Source organism: Saccopteryx bilineata, chromosome 6 (assembly GCF_036850765.1).
Source record: "Saccopteryx bilineata isolate mSacBil1 chromosome 6, mSacBil1_pri_phased_curated, whole genome shotgun sequence".
Taxonomy (NCBI): domain Eukaryota; kingdom Metazoa; phylum Chordata; class Mammalia; order Chiroptera; family Emballonuridae; genus Saccopteryx; species Saccopteryx bilineata.
In genome coordinates, this window is record NC_089495.1 from 161,134,665 (window position 1) to 161,154,109 (window position 19,445).

General features: G+C 55.0%; 1 protein-coding gene across 1 annotated transcript in view; it reads right to left on the reverse strand.

Annotated features, from left to right (window-relative positions):
• Positions 1-19,445, reverse strand: part of SDK2 (sidekick cell adhesion molecule 2) — a 271,566-nt gene that overhangs the window by 82,062 nt on the left and 170,059 nt on the right. The window contains exons 4-9 of the mRNA XM_066235214.1: positions 15,577-15,724; positions 8,880-9,013; positions 3,437-3,548; positions 2,314-2,504; positions 2,090-2,173; positions 305-499 (exon numbers count right to left, since the gene is read on the reverse strand). Coding sequence (XP_066091311.1) covers positions 305-499; positions 2,090-2,173; positions 2,314-2,504; positions 3,437-3,548; positions 8,880-9,013; positions 15,577-15,724 — 864 coding nt within the window. The remainder of the gene's footprint in view (positions 1-304; positions 500-2,089; positions 2,174-2,313; positions 2,505-3,436; positions 3,549-8,879; positions 9,014-15,576; positions 15,725-19,445) is intronic.

The window sequence follows — 19,445 nt, forward strand, 5'->3', positions numbered from 1 at the left end:
GGAATCAAACCCGGGACTCCTGCACGCCAGGCCGACGCTCCACCACTGAGCCAACCGGCCAGGGCCCTGAGCTGGTTTCAAAGCTTCTGTAAAAAAGCCAGGGAGCCCGTCCTCGGCTCCAGGGTACTGGGAGTCCTCCAGACACTGGACTCGGGGCTGCGGGAGCAGTGGCTGCATGTGGCTCGTGCCACCCTGCTGCCCGAGGGACAGTGTGCTCTGTGACTCTATCTCGTTCTCGAGAGGCTTAGAGCGGAGCTTCATCCTGGGTGGACGGGGCTCCGGGGAAGGACAAGAAAGGACTTACTGGTGACGGCCAGGTAGGTGGACGTCTGCACCTCGCCGGCGGTGTTGCGAGCAAAGCACTGGAACATGCCGGTGTCGTCGGGCACCAGCCCGCTGATCTGCAGGCCCCCGTCCCCACGCTGCCGGAAGCGGCTCAGCCTCGCCACCTCCACCACAGCCGCGTCCTTGTACCAGGTGATGGACGGGGGCGGCACACCTGGGGAGAGGTGGACCCACAGTCAGCTGCCTCCTGCCTCCCTCCTCCCTCCCTCCTCTGAGGGCTGCACAGCGGAGGCCAGGAGTCTGTGAGGGGGTCATTGGGTGACTTGGTCTCTAGAACCTTCTCAGATGTGTCCCAGCAGCCTTGGGAGAGTGGCAATTCTCAAATTCTTACAGAGTAGGCGTTTCAAGAAAAATTTAAAATCTTGGGATGAGTTTAGCTGGGGAATGTCAGATTGGACAAACTACGTATTTTTTTTCCCTACAGTATTTAGCAGAGTCTCTTGTGTGCTCTGGGAACCTCCACCTGGGAATCGGCTCCCCAACCCCACTCGACCATTGCGCCCCATGTCAAGGGCGTGCAGAGGGGCTGGGGCTCTGCAGGGACCCTCAGCAGGGCCCTCGTGTCTGGTCTGCACAGGGAGGTGAAGGGGGCCCCCTTTGCCTCTCAGCCTTGTCCTAGCTGCGCCCCCAGCCTGGCACACGCTTCCCACGGGTACTCCCAACCCTCTGGGTCTCTCTGCTCAGAGGCGACTTCCCAGAGAGCTCCCCTGGCTCCCCGCCCCTAAGCCGCTTGCTCTTCCTCCCTCGCAGGTCTCCCCCCCCTCATTCTACGATCCTGTATTTCACCCACTCAACAACGCACCCCCTCTCACCTCGTAGCATTTCCGAGATCAGGGTGCCTCACAATCGACAGCATGTCATAATTTAATTGGCAGTCTTTTTTCTTTCTTAGTGGTACATAAAATAATGGGGCATCTTACAGCCCGTGGCATTTTGGATGAAATGAAATAAGGCATCTTTGTTTATTGGTTTGCTCGCCCTCCTCACGGGGATGTCAGTTCCCTATGAGCAGGGATCTGGGGGTTTGGTTCCTCCTGTACCGACCCTAGCCCCGCCCGGGAATAGTATCCACACAGGGTGAGCCCTCAAAAGAAAAGTGTTTGTTGAATGAATGCACGAATGAATATTGTCTGTCCCCTAGTTTGGTCCTCCCTCCCCTCTCTCTCCTGCTTGAGCTACATTCTGCCTTACTGCTCAATACTGGATCATGTCCCACCATGTCACCCCAGACTTCATCCTGGTTTCAGGCTATGTTTTGGCTTGGCGGCACCAGGAGTGGGGTGGGGGCTGGGAAAAGCAGGAATTCTCCAGGAACATTGACCAGGGTGGTTCAGTAGAAACGGTGGGTGGAGAGAGGGAACGCAGGGGGAGCTCCTGGGTACACGCAGGGCAAGACACGCCCGAGCTCTCCTAGTTCTAACATAACGATAATTCACCGGTGTCTACAACTCTCCAAGTATGGGCAGTTAGGATCTGTCACCTCTTCTGAAATAACAGTGATTTGGGTTCATTGGGAACCCTTGAGTTATGGTAACTTTAACGCAGGTTGATTTCTAGCCCTGAGACTGCGGTAATTTGGCCTGTGTGTTTCCTGGGCCGTCTGCTCACAGCCAGACTGACTCGCTGCTCAGTGACGGTGCCTGGAGAAGGAGGTGGCACTTAGAAAAGTCCGTGACAGACACAGAAGAGGCTGAAGGCTTAGGGCTCCTCGTCCTCCCTTCATCCACACCGCCCGCCAGGTTACCTTTGGCCCGACAGGGAATGTCCACCACTTTCTCCATCTCTGCTGTGATGTGTCTCTCTGGCTCCTTCACAAACTGCGGTGGCTCTGCAGGAAGGAACGCAGGGGAGGGGATCAGAGCCATGCTCCTCATGATGTAGCTAGCCACTGTTTGGATCCCCCTTCAGTAGGCCCCAGCCAGGCCGCCCCAGCCCTCAGGGGACCCCGGCAGCCCTGCCCCATCTCACCCAGCACGGACAGGTAGGCGCCACGGGTGACAGAGGGGACGCTGCTGCTGCGCAGCACGGCCTCGCACGCGTAGAAGCCCGAGTCGCTGCCTGTGGGGCTGGGAATGGTGAGCCGGCGGTTGTAGTCGCTGAGGCCGCCTGACAGCAGGACCCCATCCTTCTTCCAAATGATGTGCAGCTTGGTCAGGGGCCTGGAGGGGAGGAGGGAGCCGGCACTGAGCCACAGGGACTTCCGGAGGCCCGAGGGCAGGGCAGGGGTGGTGAGGAGTACGGTCAGGGGCCAGGCTGCCTGGGTTTGCCCAGGCCCCTGGCACTTTCTAGAGACAAGTTCCTTCAGTGATCCAGGCCTCACTTTCCTCATCTGTAAAGTGGGGCGCCCCGCTCCCTGGGGCAGGGGCGAGGGTGAATGCAGGAGTGCAGGTACAGCCCTCGGAACACGGGTGCCCGGGTGCCCGTTGCACTGCAGCTCTGCTATCGGCCAGCTGGGCGACCTCAGGAAGGTAGCTTGTTCTCTCTCCGCTTCAGGGTTAGTGATATCTATGTCGGGAAGTTGTTGTTGGGAGAAAAGCGTTGTGTGGGAAGGCAGTTATTGGCACAGCGCCTACACGTGATGTGATTCTTTGTTTCCTGTCTGACAAAAGGGGGTTCGTGTACGGCCAGGAAGGGCCGCAGGTTACACCTGGCCGCAGGTCTACCCTCCTGCAAAGTCCATCACTGCGCTGATGCCCAGCACAGCTCTCCTCTTGCACATGCCTGCCTGCAGGGTGGGCATTTGTGGTCAGAGGCCCCTGCCCTTCTCGGGGCTGCTCTGAGGGTTGAAGTGAGAGGACTTCCCCCGTCCCCAATATCCTGGGCTGAGACCTGCTGCCTTGTAACGTCCACTGGGAGCCTGGTCTCTCCCCTCGGCCCACAGAGAGCGAGCTGGCCCCGCTTGTATCCGACAGCCCTGCGACAGTAGCTGCATGTCCCCCCGCTCTCCTCCCTTTGGGCTGCACACCCTTTCTCCTCTTGTGGGTCCTCACACGGCACTCCTGGGCCTTTCTGACTGGTCTCCTCAGCGCCACAGGTCAGGAGCAGCCTCTGAGGTTAAGAGTGACGGGCGGCGGGGAGAAGAGCCACCCACCTGGCGTTGGCCACACACTCCATGGTCACCTCTGACGTCCCGGCCACCACGCTGGTGTTCTTGGGGGGGATGATGATGGTTGGGGCAATGGGGTCTGCAGGCCCCCCTACATCTGGGGAGAGGTCAGGTGTTAGCCAGGGACGGAGCTCAGGAATCCCACCTCTGCCCAGACCTTGTTAGAGGCTGCTGCCATGGAGACCTCTGCCCTGGTGGAGCGGGACTGGTGGCCACAAGGCAGCCTGACCCAAACCTCAGGCCACCGACCTCAGGAACCCCCTCACCTTTCCTCCTCCTCTGCTGACGGGTCTCTGCACAGCGTCCACAGAGAGCCCACTGGAGACCTCCCAGGCTTTCCCTTGTCCTCCTGTGATCACCCCTCCCCCGACCCCCTTGGCCTGTTTTGGTCTCCAAACTCCTTCCATCCACCTGCATTGCTTTTCTTAGCTCACTGACTCATTTTCTGCCTCTGCCACCAGAACGCAACCCCCCTGTACTGGTTTGAATAGCGACCCCCCACATTCACGTCCACAGCCGCTGTAAATGGAAAAGGGTCTTTGCACAGTTGTAGTCAAATTAAAAGGAGGCCCTCCTGCATCAGGCCGGGCCCCACATCCAGTACCACATGTCCGCAATCAGAAGAGGGAGATTTGGACAGCCACTCAGTCACACGGGGGAGAAGGCAGGTGAAGACAGAGGCTGAGACTGGAGCGATGCATCTACAAGCCAAAACACCCCACGCCTGGCCGGGAGCCGCCAGCAGCCAGGGGAGGCCAGGAAGGACCTTGGGCCTGCAGACACCTTGGTTTCGGACTTCTGGCTTCCAGAACAGTCAGAGGATAAAACTGCCCACAGCCACTCAGATGGTGGTACTTGGTGACAGCAGCCCCAGGAAACTCATACCTTCCTTGGGGGCAGGAACCTCACCTATCTTGGCTTGTGATGAAATTGTGTCTCTCCTCAAATTCATACGTGGAAGTCCCAACCCACATGAGCTGTATTTGGAGATGGAGTGTTTACAGTGAGGTCCTAAGGATGAGGGGGCCCTCAGAGGAAGAGACCCCAGAGTTCTCTCCCTCTCTCTCTCTCTCTCTGCCATATGAGGACACAATGAGAAGGCAAGCCCGGGAGAGAGTCCACACCAGAGCCCGACTGTGCTGGCCCGACCGCGGCCTTGCGGAACTGTGAGATGTCAGCACCTGTGCCGACGCCCCCAGTGTGCGGGACCGTTACAGGAGCCTGTGTGGACGCAGACCGTCTCGCGCACCCCCACATCTCCAGCACGAGAGACGACGTCTGGCATGCAGCAAGCGCTCAGATACTTTCGTTAGGTGAACACGAGAATGGAACTATTGTGCACAGCCCCTAGCACAGCCCAGCACTGATGGGATCCTGAGTGGGGCTTTACTGAAACAAAATGACATCCGACCACCTCCTAGGAGAGGCAGGAACATTTCCTTTAAGAGGTGGCCGTGTTCTTATCTTTGGGGGCCAGCGTAGGCCCAATATCGGCAGAAAATGCCAATATGCCCTGTACACCTGCCCAGGGCTCCTGAAAATACAACCGAGGCCGTTTCCTCCCACAAGAAAATCCATCTGGTTGGCTCCTTTCCAGGAGGCTGGGGGTGGCAGACTCTAGTGATGTGCACAGCCCTGGGCGACACAGATGGGTCCCCTCTCTGGAAAGGTCATGCCGTGGCCCCACCACCAGGCCAGGCCACTCCGGTGGGCCCTGAGCAGGTCTTCTTGCCCGGACTCCAGGCCCTGCTGGTAAAGGCCCAGGTTGAATGGGAATAAAATGTCAAAAATGAAGTAAAATGAAGGGGGGAAGAGAGGAAGCATATAAAACAAAATAATTGCAACAATATAAAAGCCTCATGTAGGTGCCATAAAGCGCGGTCAAATTGAAAGCTGCTGATATAGCTGAATCCATAAACGCATGCTCTACGTTGTTTATCATACGCTGGGCACACAGGTACCAGGCCCCAGATTAATGGGGCCTGAGGAGGAGACAGGCAGGTCCCGAGCTGTGCCCCCTGACGTGGCTGGCCAAGCAGAGCCTAGGAGTTTAAAAATAGGAGGCTGCCCCAGGGCCTTGGGCCAGCTTGTTGGCTTTGGGAGAGTAGAGGGGAGACCGACCCCCCGCCCAGGGACCCTGAAGCTCATGCCCGGGCCCAGCTGGCAGCCTGCAAGGCCAGAAGGGAGGGACAGGCATTGGCTAGGGACCCTGGACCCAGTGAAGGAGGGCTTGGGGTTCAGGAAGACCTGGTTTAACACCCTGGCCTGCCTCAGGAGTCCCCGAGCTAAGCTGGTCTGGGGTGAGGGCAGACTGCTGACAGGAAGCAACAGACGGCCCCTCTTCCTGGGGATTTGCCTGCCTGTGCTCAGCGACACCTGGGGCAACGCAGAGTAAGGAGGAGGGGCCTCTCCCAGGTGAGCTCCTGACCTGGACAGCCCCCAGGGAAGGAGGAATCACAGGGGCTCCCCACACGTGGGCAGAGCCGGGTCCTGCTGCCCAGGACGATTCTGGTCACAGGCGCGACTAGGGACACCCAGTGAGATGCATTCTCCCACAGTCACCTCATTTAACTTTTCCAACTACACTCTGCTGTCGGCATCATGCCGCAGATGAGGGAGCTGAGGCTCAGGGACCCTGTGACTCACCTGGGCCTCAGTGGTAGTGCAGGGGGGGGGGGTTGCTGCCTCCCTCCTGAGCCGCTTCCAGCTGCCTACAAGCTGGGGACCAACTTCTGCCACCCAACATGGGCTACCAACCTCAGACGGCTGTGAGCTCTTGAAATGGAACTGGTCCCCTTCGGTCAAATGGGATTTAATTTTAAATAATTTGCATTTAATTAAATGCACATCAGTTATTGGAACGCTTTTCAGGAAGTGTGGAGTGACCAGGCACAGGGCTCTACTTTCCAGCTGTACATGTTATGAAATCTAAACTCCGATCACAAATTTCAGATGCAGACGTTGCGTCCCCATTGAGATGCGCCGTGTGACGCACACGGGTTGCGAAGACTTTAGTGTGAGAGAAACAGTGCACAGCCTCTCATTAATATCTTCCCACCTGATTGTATGTTATGACGGCCCTATTTTAGATATGTGGATTAAATAAGACATATTGATGAAATTAATTCCACCTCTTTCTCATCCCCCCCCCCCTTTAAAAAAAAGTTAGGCTACTGGAAAATTTTTAAGTAACTTAATGGGGCTCACATTATATTTCTATTGAACAGTGCAGGTCTGATCCTTGGGAGTGGGGCCACCAGCCAGGTAGGGACTTTTCAAGAGCTGTGACGGTCCGGGTGAGGTCACCAGGGTTACACCTGAGAGGGGGGATGCCCGGAAGTCCCTGACCTGGCTCTCTCCTCCGTTCCCAGAGGGTACGGGCGACCCAGCAGGGCTTCTGAGAAGCTGAGCTGCTCTGAGCAGAGGGGGGAGGGGGCGAGGGCAGGGAGGGGCGAGGCTGGGGGAGATAAATGAGGGGAGCTGGTGGCAGTGGCGGGCGGAGTGGCTTTCGCTCCTTGCACACTGGCTGGCGGACAAGGCTGCCTAGGGATTTGTGTCAGTGACAGGACTGGGGTTTTGAAGCACAGTCACTCGTGGGAGGAGAATTTAGCTGAAAACCAGCTGATTCTGCTCTTCTGTCCGGTACAAGTCACTTCGTGAGAGCAGGAGGCGCGAGGTGGTGGGGTGGGAGGAAGACACCGGGCGGGGGGGGGCGGCTTGGTAGACGTGGGGGTCCTCAGGGGCCCCGCCTGCCTCCCTCGGGCCGGCTGGAGGGTTGGGGGCGTGAACATGGAGCAAAGAGAGAATGAGCCCTGCGCTGGGCCAGGAGAGGGGAGCTGAGGGAGGAGTACAGAACAGGAGGCTCCGACCTCTGGTCTCAGCGTAAACCGAGTCACCCAGGAAGATGACTTAGACCATGAACATTGCTTCCAACCAATGACTGGGTTCCGTTAGACGCCAGGGAGTCAGATTGCTGGAAAATATTAATATATAGGGAAAACATCCCCTTCTGGTAATCAGATTCCTTTTTCCATAGAAGCAGCAGCCCCAGGTCATGGGCTAGAAGGTGATCCCAGCTCAGGTTAATGTCAGAAGTTACACTTGTGACCCCGATAGGGCTGTACCCAGAACGGAACTCTCCACCCTGCATCCAGGCCTCCTTCTGGGGAGACTGGAGCCTGGGGTGGAGGAAAGCGTTATCTGCAGACACAGGAAGGGGTTCTGGGGGCACTCAGAAGGCCGGGGAGTGGGGATGGAATCTGTTGGGGGATGCTCTGGGCATCCAGGCCTCCTTCTGGGGAGACTGGAGCCTGGGGTGGAGGAAAGCGTTATCTGCAGACACAGGAAGGGGTTCTAGGGGCACTCAGAACGCCGGGGAGTGGGGATGGAATCGGTTGGGGGATGCTCTGGGCTTTCCAGGCGCTGGCAGACAGACAGAGGCTGGCAGACAGACAGAGGCTGGATCTGAGGAAGGACATGGGAAGGCCCCACGCTGGCCCGCACCCACATCCTGCTGCTGACGGGTGTGTCCCAGAGTGACCAGAATGATAAATGAGACTTGGGTTTGGAGCAGGGGTGGTAGAGATGTGGAGAGACGTAAACATCTGGTGTCCCCGGTTTGTGTGGGTGTTCAGCTGCTGCGGGAAGTCCTGGCCTCCTCCACACACTCTGTGATTCTTGGCCAGGGCCTGTGGCCTGGGTGGTACCCACCTTCTCAATCCCAGGCAAGGAGGGAGGGGGCCAGCCAGGCCAGGGAAGACACCCCAGGGTTTCCATCACGGCTCCCTGTCGGCTGGACCAATGCCTCTTTGCCAAAGGAAACTCAAGGAGCTGTGCTTTTAATGTGCTGCCCCCTGCCTCTGCCACCGGGGAGGGCTTTGCCTCCCTGCCCATCCTCTGTCTCTGGGGATGGACGCAGAGGCACTTCTAGATGGAATGTGGAAGGAAGGCAGCCCGTGTCCCCGTCAGGGAGGGGGGCTGACTCCAAGCAGAAGCAGCACCTTTCTGTGCCAGCTGAGTACAGGCAGTGGGTGTATTTGAAAACGAGCTTCCCACCTCCTGGCGTGCTCCCCTGTCTGCACCTGAGCCCCAGGGTGGCTGCAGTCCACGAGTGTTCCCTTTCTCCTACACTCTGTGCTCTCTCCCCAGGCCTCCAGTGGCCCTGCTGACACTAAGCTAGGCGTCCCCGCTCCTGATGCAGGATTTCAGACTTGTCAGGGGGATGGGGTCCCAACCGCAGCTGCTCCCACCTGGGCTCTGACGCTGCACTGCCAGCTGGGTCTCCCCCTCCCCAGGAGGGCTCCTCCACTGCGCTCCCCCAGCCTTCCCATCCAGCACCATTCCATCTTCCCCACGATCCCCGGGAGCCCCATTCCCAAGATTTAATGCTGAGCTCCGCCATCGGTCCCAGGCTCTGCTGCTTACTTACTTTCCACAGCGAGAGTGATGGGCTGGCTGGTCTTGTTATCCCCGTTCTTGTCATTAACAGCCTGCACATAGTAGCGGCCTGTGTCGGGAGCCACCGTCGAGAGGATGACAAGGGTGTTCTCCAGGGTGATGGCTCTGGGAAGGGGAACAGGACTCATCTGACAGGAGCCCAAAGGGCTCTCAGCATCCAGGGATGGGAGAGAGGACCTGAAATTGGTGGCCCCCAGAGGCCCTCCTCTAGCCCACTTTCTGGAACCACTTACTGCCTGAACTCCAGCCACATACAGTTCGTAGAGAACACACTGCCAGCACTGGGGACCAGACCCAAACACAGCACATGTCCAGAGGTCCCAGACTGCTGTCCCTGTGAGGCCTCCCTGCCCCCCACCCCACGTCCGCTCTAGGGGCTGTTCCCACAAGGTCCCTCTGAATTCTGCCCGGTCCTATCACAGCAGCGATGGCTGTGTGGGTGTGCGTTATCTCTGTGGACACACCGGGAGCATCCATCCAGACACTTGCAGAAACATCCCAGAGTGAACGAACGAATGAATGACTGATGAGCAATGATAATAAAGTAAGAAATAGAGAGGACCATTCCAGAGTCAGCACTCTAACATAATTCTAAATTTGTTTAGGTTGATTCAAAGACCACAGATTGCCACGAATATGGACTTTTGGGGTTCACATCCCCCCCAGCCCCCTTTCATGGTAACAGTTTTCACCTCCTCAAAGCTGGTCAACAGAGTGGATCGGCCGGGCTGGTTGAGAGGGGGAAAGGGAACTGGCCGGGCAGTGGGGTGCAACACGGGCTGTTTGCTCCCAGTCTGGTTCCCTCTGCTGGGATCCCACACACAGCCCCTCAGCGCCCTGCTCTGCAGGCAGGAGAAGGGGCTTGTCCAGGCGGCGAGGGGGACGCCTCTCCAGGCGGGTGAAGCAGAGCCAGGGGCGCTGCCCACGCTGCTCTGCCTGCCATCTCCTCTCACCCATTCTCCCGATGACAAACACGGCCATTAGTTTGTCGTCTATCTCTGGGTTTTAATGTGATGTGCCCGAGACAGCTGTTAAATATCCTTAATGTTAGTTTAACAAGGACAAATCCAGTTGAATTCTTTTCAAATTTTCCCATTAGGTGAATGTTACAGAGTTTTAAACAAGCTCTCAAATAAACAGCCCACTAACGCCTCTCCAGCCCGCTGTCTCTCAGCCGGTGTCCTCTCTCTCCTAGGTTTTTGGGGGCTCGTGCATTTGGGGGCTTCTCAGCAGAGTGCTGGGAAGTAGGAAGGCAAAGCCCTCCTGCCCCAATTCTTGGGCAGGCTAATGATATCCAGTTCTTTTTTTCTGGACAGCTCGTCACCTCCAGTTAATGAGGCTAATTAACTGGAGCCTAATATAAGTAAAAAGTAACAACAGGGGCCAGGGACAGGGACGTTTCCCACTGGGGAGTCTCCCGGAGGGGCCCCTGTCCTTCAGTGGAGCCTGCCGGTGGGCGAGTGTTGGGGGGAGGGAGGCTGGGCTGTGGCCGGGACAGGGTGAGAGCCTGGGTGAGGAGCTCTGGCCCCACCTAAAAGGCACGCAGCCTCCTCCTTCCCGGGCCTGTCTTCCCGTCTGTGCAAGGGGTGGGAGCACATGTTTGTGAGGGCTCCTTCCAGCCCTGAGGTGAGGAGTTCTGATTCCTGTTCTGTCCCTTTTGGCCCGAGGTGTCCATCTTCCTCTAACACGGCTCTCACCGGGCACTCAGTCCAAGGCCAGGACTGACCTCAGGAGCAGCCGCGCACTGGGACCAAGCGGGTTCCGGCCTCCCTGGACGCCCCCTCCGCCACAGCAGTGTGGGAACAGCTTGAAGGAAGTCTTCAGTAGGTGGGCACACTGGACACGCCTGGTCCCGCTGTCCAGCTCACCCGCCTGTCCTGAGCCCCCTTGTGGCCTCCAGAGAAGAAGCCTTCTGCCCTGGTTCCTTCTCTCCTCAACCAGGAAGCCTCCTCCACCCCCATTCTCTCAGTTTAGCTATATTTTTGTCTATAATATGACCCATCCTTCTCGGTCAGTGGTGCGCACCCAGGAGTGGTCTTGCCCTCCAGGGGACATGTGGCGGTGTCTGAACAACTTCTGGTTGTCACAGCTGTGGGGCTATTACTGGCAACCAGTGGCAGAGGTCAGGGATGCTGCTAAGCACCCTACAGTGAACCTACCACACAAGGAAAATTTATCAGTCCCCAAATGTCAACTGTGCTGTGGCTGAGACACCCTGTCCTGGGGGGGGGGGCATACTGAGATGGTTGCTGTCCATGTTAATTTCCGGTGCCCCTCCCCAGAGAAGGGCAGCTGCTGGGAAGTCGGGGCCACTCTTTCCAAACCCCCTCGCCTCCAGGTGGGGCAGTGTGTCTGAGCTAGTGGGGCGGGGGGAAGGGATGTGCGCTGATTCTTGGCTCGGACCACAAGAACCCCCTGTGTGCTCCCCACGTTCCTGCTGCCCCTCTGTAAGAGCAGAGCAACTGGGAAGCCCAGTGTCGATGACAGCAGAGCTCCTGCCAGCCAGGGTCCCCAAATGACTGTGCAGGGGAACACCCCTCCCATCCCTTGCCACGGTAGGACTTAAAATGAGCAAAAAATAAACATCTATGGTGCCTGGTTCCTGGGTTTAGGGTCCATCTGTTCCTGCAGCTAGAGTTGCCTGAACTAGCACTATGGGAGGCAGTCTGGACCGGGACCATGGGGCCTAGGTGTGCCTTCGACTCTTGACTGTCGGGTGACAAGAGGCAGAGAGACTGGGTTGTGATAATGGCCTTTGACCTGCCCTCCCTCTGTCCTCAGCAGGCTGAGGATGGCTGAGGATGGTCCCTGGGCTTGTGTCCTCTTTAGGATGACCAGGCACTTCAGGGATGGTTCTGGAATGACCCTGTACCTCACTTCCCAAGCGCACAGGTCTGGCTCTGGCGTGCAGGAGGGCATCTAGCTCGCTGCCCCGCAGCGCCCACAGGGAAAGGCACCGCGGGAGTCTGTGGGGCCTCCGGCTCGCTGCCCTGCAGCGCCCACAGGGAAAGGCACCGCGGAAGTCTGTGGGGCCTCCGGCTCGCTGCCCCGCAGCGCCCACAGGGAAAGGCACCGCGGAAGTCTGTGGGGCATCCGGCTCGCTGCCCGCAGCGCCCACAGGGAAAGGCACCGCGGAAGTCTGTGGGGCCTCCGGCTCGCTGCCCCGCAGCGCCCACAGGGAAAGGCACCGCGGGAGTGTGTGGGGCATCCGGCTCGCTGCCCGCAGCGCCCACAGGGAAAGGCACCGCGGAAGTCTGTGGGGCAGGCCGGCAGGGGCCTATCTTCAGCTGCCCTCCTCTGGTTTCCATCCACCAGGTCTCTCCTGCCTGCCCTCTACATGTGGCTTCTAATAAGCTAGCCTATGTTGTTGGCTCCATGGGGGCTCAATTGAAAATTTAATTAAGAATAAAATAAATCATCCTGGAACCTGCCCAAAGCCTCCAGCACGAGTCCCTGTTAGGAATCTTGTCTCCTCCTCATCGACGAGCACCAGGGAACGGACACAGTGCTGCTCCTCACTGTCTGCACCCAGGTGGTGAGAGCCGCCCTCGCCACCCCGCCGTGTCCCCAGCACCCGGCCCGCCCCTCCGGCTGGCAGCATTCATTGACATGTATCTCTAGCAAACAGACACCGGAGAATCTGCTACTACCAGGGATCTTTCCTCCTGTTATGAATATTAATCCGCTGTAATTGCTGAGATAAAATCACCATAGTGTGCTATCGTGTTTGGGAGGAGTGACGGAGAAGGTGGAAAGGCGGTGAGTGTGACTGTGTGCTTGCTACGACAGTTCCCTCCTGCCCTGGCCAGGTGGCTCAGGGTTAGAATGTCATCCCACTACACCAAGGCTGTGGGTTCAATCCCTGGTCAGGGCACATACAAGAATCAACATATGAATGCACAAATTGATGTTCCCTCTGCGCTCTCTCTCTCTCTCTCAAATCAATCAATAAAAATAAAAGACTACTCTGTCCTGGTGCCAAAAGCTATTGGGAATGAAAAGGGGGTGAAGACAGAAGCCAGGAATAAGAAAAGGAGGGGGAAGGGTGTCAGGAAGTGGGTGATGGGAGTGAGGATGGAGACAGGGTTTCACCTGTCACGGCACATGGGGTGGCTAAGGGTCCACCTGTCCCCTCCCGCAGCCAGAGCACACACCGGTGATCCATCATGGTGCCCCTTCCCACAGTCTCCATGCATCCATCATGGTGCTCCTTCCCACAGTCTCCATGCATCCACCATGGTGCCCCTTCCCACAGTCTCCATGCATCCACCATGGTGCCCCTTCCCACAGTCTCCATGCATCCATCATGGTGCCCCTTCCCACAGTCTCCATGCATCCACCATGGTGCCCCTTCCCACAGTCTCCATGCATCCACCATGGTGCCCCTTCCCACAGTCTCCATGCATCCACCATGGTGCCCCTTCCCACAGTCTCCATGCATCCATCATGGTGCCCCTTCCCACAGTCTCCATGCGGCCTCAGAATCCTTCTCAACTCAGCATTCCAGAAAGCCACTACCAATTACAGGATGCCATCACTGACACCCCCCGGACGTGTGAAATAACCTCAGGAAGGGGAGTTAGGAAGGGGTGAGGACTCATCTACCTGTCTGACACCTGTGTGGCATAGCATTCTACAACTCAACCTCCTTCTCTGTGTTAATGGCAGACCACACTCCGCTGGTGTATTGAACCTTAACTGGGTGGAAGGCAGCACGCTCTGATGCACACAGCATGAGGCTACCTGGTAACTGGGGGTTCTGCTCTAATTTCCCACCTGCTCTGGATCCACGGCCTTTGCCTTGGGGACTGGGCAGGTCCTCTCACTCAAGAAGCAGAGTCAGTTTCCCTACTTCTTGAGTCTGAGTTCTACCACGTGACTTTCTTTGGTCAATGGCAGGTTAGCAGAGGCTTGAAAAATCTGTTCCTGCTTTGTCTCTGGTTCCTTCAGTTGCCAGGAGAGGATGCTAGGGTTACCTGGCTGGAGGGCGAGACGCGTGGAGCACAGGTAAGTCACCCAGCCATTCTAATCGGTCAATAGCCGACCAACCCTGGACATGTATGTGAAAGAGCCCAGCCCTGATCACCAATCTGCAGATTCACTATGACAAATAGATGCTTCTTGTTTCAGGTCCTTCAGACCATTTGTTACCCAGCATTATTACGTCTGTAGGTAACTGATACATTCTAGGACAGTGGTTCTCAACTGTGGCTGCACATTAGAATCACTGGGGAGTTGTTAAAAATCCCAATACCAGGGCACACCCCATTGAATAAAGTCGGAATGTGTAGGGGTAGACTCTAAAGATCAGTGTATTTTCAATTGTCCCAAATGATTTCAATAGGTCACCAGGTTGAGAATCACTACACTAGGACCAAATTTTTCCAAGTGCAATCACTTTATCCGTTTCCCCCCATATCTTTGAGCCTCTTCACCTATAATTTCTATGTAAGACAGGATCAAGGGCCCTGATTTGACAGGGTCAGCAAGGCTGTGGTGAGATTTGGCAAAGTAGTTCAACTTTGGGGGTTTCAATATACCACCCATAACGTGGGGATAAAACTAGCCGCCTAATGGGGTTGTTGTTGTAAGGGGTCATTCATCCAAAACATGTTTTTGGAGTATGCACTCTGGGGATTGGGAAGGGAGGAGACAGAGCACTTCATCCTGGGGGGGAAGGGTGATGTGTGCAGTGTGCTTCATCTGGGCCCGAGAACACAGCAGGTACCCCAGAACTGACAGCCACTGCCATTATTACTATGCTTCTCTCGATAGATTTCATGGTCCCCAAAGGCAAGAACTGTACATCCCAGATCCGGCTTCCTACAGAGACCAGGATGGGCTCCACCTACACTTGATCTGCTACCCCAGGAGGCCAGGACCAGTGTGGTCTTTCTCCTTTTCTGGGAGTAGAGGAAAGTTGGAGGATGAAAGGGAAAGCCTGGGCGGGCTCCAGACCCCGAGGGTGGATCAGGAGGGCCGGGTGTGTCCCAGGAGGAAATGTTTTGCCTCTCGCCCTCCATGGAGGTGCTGGCTCCTTTGCTCCTGCCCACAAACCAGGCTGCCAACCGATGCCTTGGGCCACACAGAGGGGTTTTGTTAGAGCTGAAAGAGCCATGTGTTCTCTCCCTGCCGGGGCCCCTGGCCTCACCTCCTCCTGGGAGCCAAAACACACAAAGCCCAGGCACACCGTGGACACTCAACCACACCTGCACACCGGAAATGCCCAGGGGCCGGGCCACCCGCCCTACCTGGGAGGTGCCAGGCGCCCCCCACCCCCCACCCCTACCCCCGGAACCCCCTGGCCTTGCTGGCCTGAGTCCTGGGCCTGCGAGCGTGGTGACCGCGCCTTTGACGGCGCCGGCTTGGGTGTTTTACGTGCTCTGGGAAGCAGAACTATTCTCCAGCTCAGAAAGGAACCAGTGCCAGGGATTCTCCAGGACTGCGACTGAGCTGTTTCGGCTCCAAGTCTTCGCGCACACATTCCCAGAAAGGCCCTCCTCAACCAAACTCTGCCGTCTGGGCAGTCCTCAGCCTGGCTCTGCCCTAGAAGAGCTCAGAGGTTCCGCGGAAAGGGCCCTGTCAGCACTTGGGGGCTTTATCTGGCCCCATACCACCTCCCCCAGGCAGGCCCCCCTGCCTTCCACTCCTCCTGGCAGGGTGCTCACATGCGGCTGCTGGGCGGGATCTTGCGGCCATCGCGGAACCAGGTCACCTGGGGCCGGGGGAAGCTGGCGATGCGTGGGGCGCGGATGACGGCGGCCTCTCCGTGGGAGACGCTCTGGCGCTTTTCACCTTCCTCAAAGCTCCCCATGTCTGCAGAGGGAAGAGCACATGCTGGGTCAGGGGCTGAGGCCAGCCCCACAGACTGTCCACTCCTGGGGTGGGAGTGGGGACAGCAGATGGAGGGGAAATGCAGACTGGGTGACCCGGGGGTAGGGGGACACCACACTTAGACTACCCTTCATGACCCCGTCGCTCCATCTGTGAGGGGCCTTGCCTTGTACTTTTGGGGTTTACATCCATTTATACTCATACGTATCCACGAAGCAACGGAGTCATCCAACAGTCATGAGAGGTTGGTCGTTATTTCACATTCTATGATGAAATACTGCCCACACAGGCTCAGAGCGGTTCACTGACTTGTCCAAGGACATGTGGTCAGGAAGAGGCAGGGTCAGGATTTGAACCTGGATCTCAGAGTCAGGAGTCAGGCAGAGCTGTCCCTTCAGTCCTGTCCTCCAGTGCGACAGGGGTGGGTGTGATGCGAAGGGTGTGTTTTAGGGCCAGGTTGCTGTGCCCTTGGTTGGGGGGAGGGTGGGGTCTGGGATGCTCATAATCTCTGTGTAGAGATGATTTCCTTCCTAGGCCTTGGGGGGAAGTGTGTGAGACTGCATGGATGTGTGAACACAGAAACCGTATTCTTTTAAAACATGCTGAGCCCCTTGGCAGACAAGGAGGAGACCCTTATCCCAGACTGGATGCTCTGTCACCAGGAGGGAGCAGCGAGCAGCGAAGGCACAGGTAGGAGCACTTCCTGTTGCCCACCTGCCTGCCGGGATCAGGTGGGGTCTGACTCTCACGATGGGGAATGGGAAGAGACTCTTGACTATTAATAGACACCACCCCTCCTCAAAGTGTGGTCCACAGGCCAGCAGCCTGGGCACTACCTGGGCGCCCATTAGAAATGCAGAGTCTCAGGGCCAACCAAGACCTGGAGAATCAGAACCTGCATTTTCAGAAGATCCCTGGTAATGTATGTCTGCATTTGAGTGTGAGAAGCATTGCTTGTCCTCAAACTTGGCTACGTGTCAGTGAGTATCACTGAGGATTAAAAAATGCTAAATCTGGGGTCTCGCCCCTAAACTCCTGATTTCACTGTTGAGTGTGGGCTGTCAGAACTCCCACGTGCAATAAGGTGCAGACCGCTGAAACCATCTCTTTCTTTTCCTGTTGTCCACCCTTCTCTTCCTGACTGAGGGGGCCACATCCTAAGCCGCCTGGTCTCTTGCCCCTTTGTTCTCTCTTGTCCCCTTGAATACTATTTTTCCTTCTTCCTCTCCTTCAACCAGCACTTCCCCAACCTGGCTATTTCTTAGAATCCCCTGGTGGTGGTGGTAGAGGCTTTAAAATTCCCAGAGGTAAGAGCCCTCTGAGGTAGGCGGGACCTAGCGGTATTTCTAAAGCTGCCCAGGTAGTTCCAACATCAGCAGAGGTCAAGAACTACTGTCTGGGCTCAAGCCAGTGGTTCTTACCCTCTGTTGAGTCTCAGAACTCCCTGGGAACTTGGAGAGCTCACAGATTTGTCCATACCCTTCCTGCCTCCCTTGGGCACAGAAAGACCCTGGGCCTCTAAGCTTCTGCCCTGCTCTGGGAGGAGCCACTGCAGGGCAAAGTGTAGGAACCACAGCCAGAACTCTTGTTTTCCCAAGACTCACCACTTGAGCCCAGGGTGGCTGGTTTGAGCAAGGGGTCACTCGGTCTGCTGTAGCCCCCTGGTCAAGGCACATATGAGAAAGCAATCAATGAACAACTAAGGAGCTGCAATGAAGAATTGGTGCTTCTTATCTCTTCTTTCTGTCTGTCCATATCTGTCCCTCTCTCTGTCTCTGTCACAAAAAATGTAATTAAGAAGAGTACCTTTCTCATAGGTTACAGTTGGGGTCATATGATAACATGTATGTGTCCAGCTCTGTTTCTTTATCTTTTTTATTTTATTTTGTTTTAATTTATTGGGTGTACATAGATTCTAGTGTCCCCCTGAATACCTCCCCCCCTGTGTTCCCCACTACATCCCCCTTGCCCTCCTCACCGCAATGCCCCCCCCCTGGTTTTGCTTTTCTGCTCTTATCCCATCCTATCATCCCCTTTCCCTCTGTCCGCTTTCCCTCTGGACTCTTTGATCCCACCTCTGTCTCTATTCCGTTCCTCAGTTCATATTGTTCATTGGATTCCTCAAATGAGTGAAGTCATATGGTATTTTTCTTTCTTGGTCTGGCTCTCACTTAGCATAATAGTTTCCAGGTCCATCCATGTTGTCGCAAAAGGTAAGATTTCTTTTTTTTTCATGGCCCCATAGTATTCCATTGTATATATGCACCACTGCTTTTTAATCCACACATCCACTGATGGACACTTGGGCTGTTTCCAGATCTTGGCTATTGTAAACAATGCTGCCATAAACATGGGGGTGCAGTTCCCCTTTTGAATCATTGATGTGGTGTTCTTTGGATATATTCCTAAAAGTGGGATGGCTCCGTCAAAAGGTAGTTCAATTTTTAATTTTTTGAGGAATCTCCATACTGTTTTCCACAGTGGCTGCACCAGTCTGCATTCCCACCAGCAGTGCAGGAGGGTTCCCTTTTCTCCACATCCTCGCCAGCACTTATTCTTTGTTGTTTTGTTGATGAGCGCCATTCTGACTGGTGTGAGGTGTTTCTTATTGTGGTTTTAATTTGCATTTCTCTAATGATTAGTGATGTTGAGCATTTTTTTATATGCCTATTGGCCATCTGTATGTCCTCTTTGGAGAAGTGTCTATTCATTTCTTTTGCCCATTTTTTTATTGGATTGTTTATCTTCCTGGTGGTGACTTTTACAAGTTCTTTATAAATTTTGGTTATTAACCCCTTATCAGATGTATTGTCGAATATGTTCTCTCATTGTGTGGTTTGTCTTTTTATTTTGTTCTTATTGTCTTTAGCTGTGCAAAAGCTTTTTACTTTGATGTAGTCCCATTTGTTTATCCTGTCCTTTATTTCACTTGCCCGTGGAGATAAATCAGCAAATATATTGCTGCGAGTGATGTTGGAGAGCTTACTGCCTATACGTTTTCCTCTAGGATGCTTATGGTTTCAAGACTTACATTTAAGTCTTTTATCCATTTTGAGTTTATTTTTGTGAATGGTGTAAGTTGGTGGTCTAGTTTCATTTTTTTTTGCAGGTAGCTGTCCAATTTTCCCAACACCATTTGTTAAAGAGGCTGTCTTTACTCCATTGTATGCTCTTACCTCTTTTGTCAAATATCAATTGTCCATAAAGGTGTGGGTTTATTTTTAGGTTCTCTGTTCTGTTCCAATGATCTATATGTCTGTTCTTATGCCAGTACCAGGCTGTTTTGAGTACAATGGCCTTGTAGTATAACTTGATATCAGGAAGTGTGATACCACCCAGTTTATTCTGCTTTTTCAAGATTGCTGAGGCTATTCATATTCTTTTTTGGTTCCATATAAATTTTTGGAATATGTGTTCTATATCTTTGAAGTGTATCATTGGTATTTTAATTGGTATTGCATTGAATTTATAAATTGATTTGGGTAATATAGACATTCTAATGATGTCTATTCTTCCTAACCATGAGCACAGTATATGCTTCCACTTGTTTGTATCTTCCTTGATTTCTTTTATCAATGTTTTATAATTTTCTGAGTACAAGTCTTAACCTCCTTGGTTAAATTTACTCCTAGGTACTTTATTGGTTTTTTTTTTCTGCAATAGTGAAGGAGATTGTTTTCTTAATTTCTCTTTCTGACAGTTT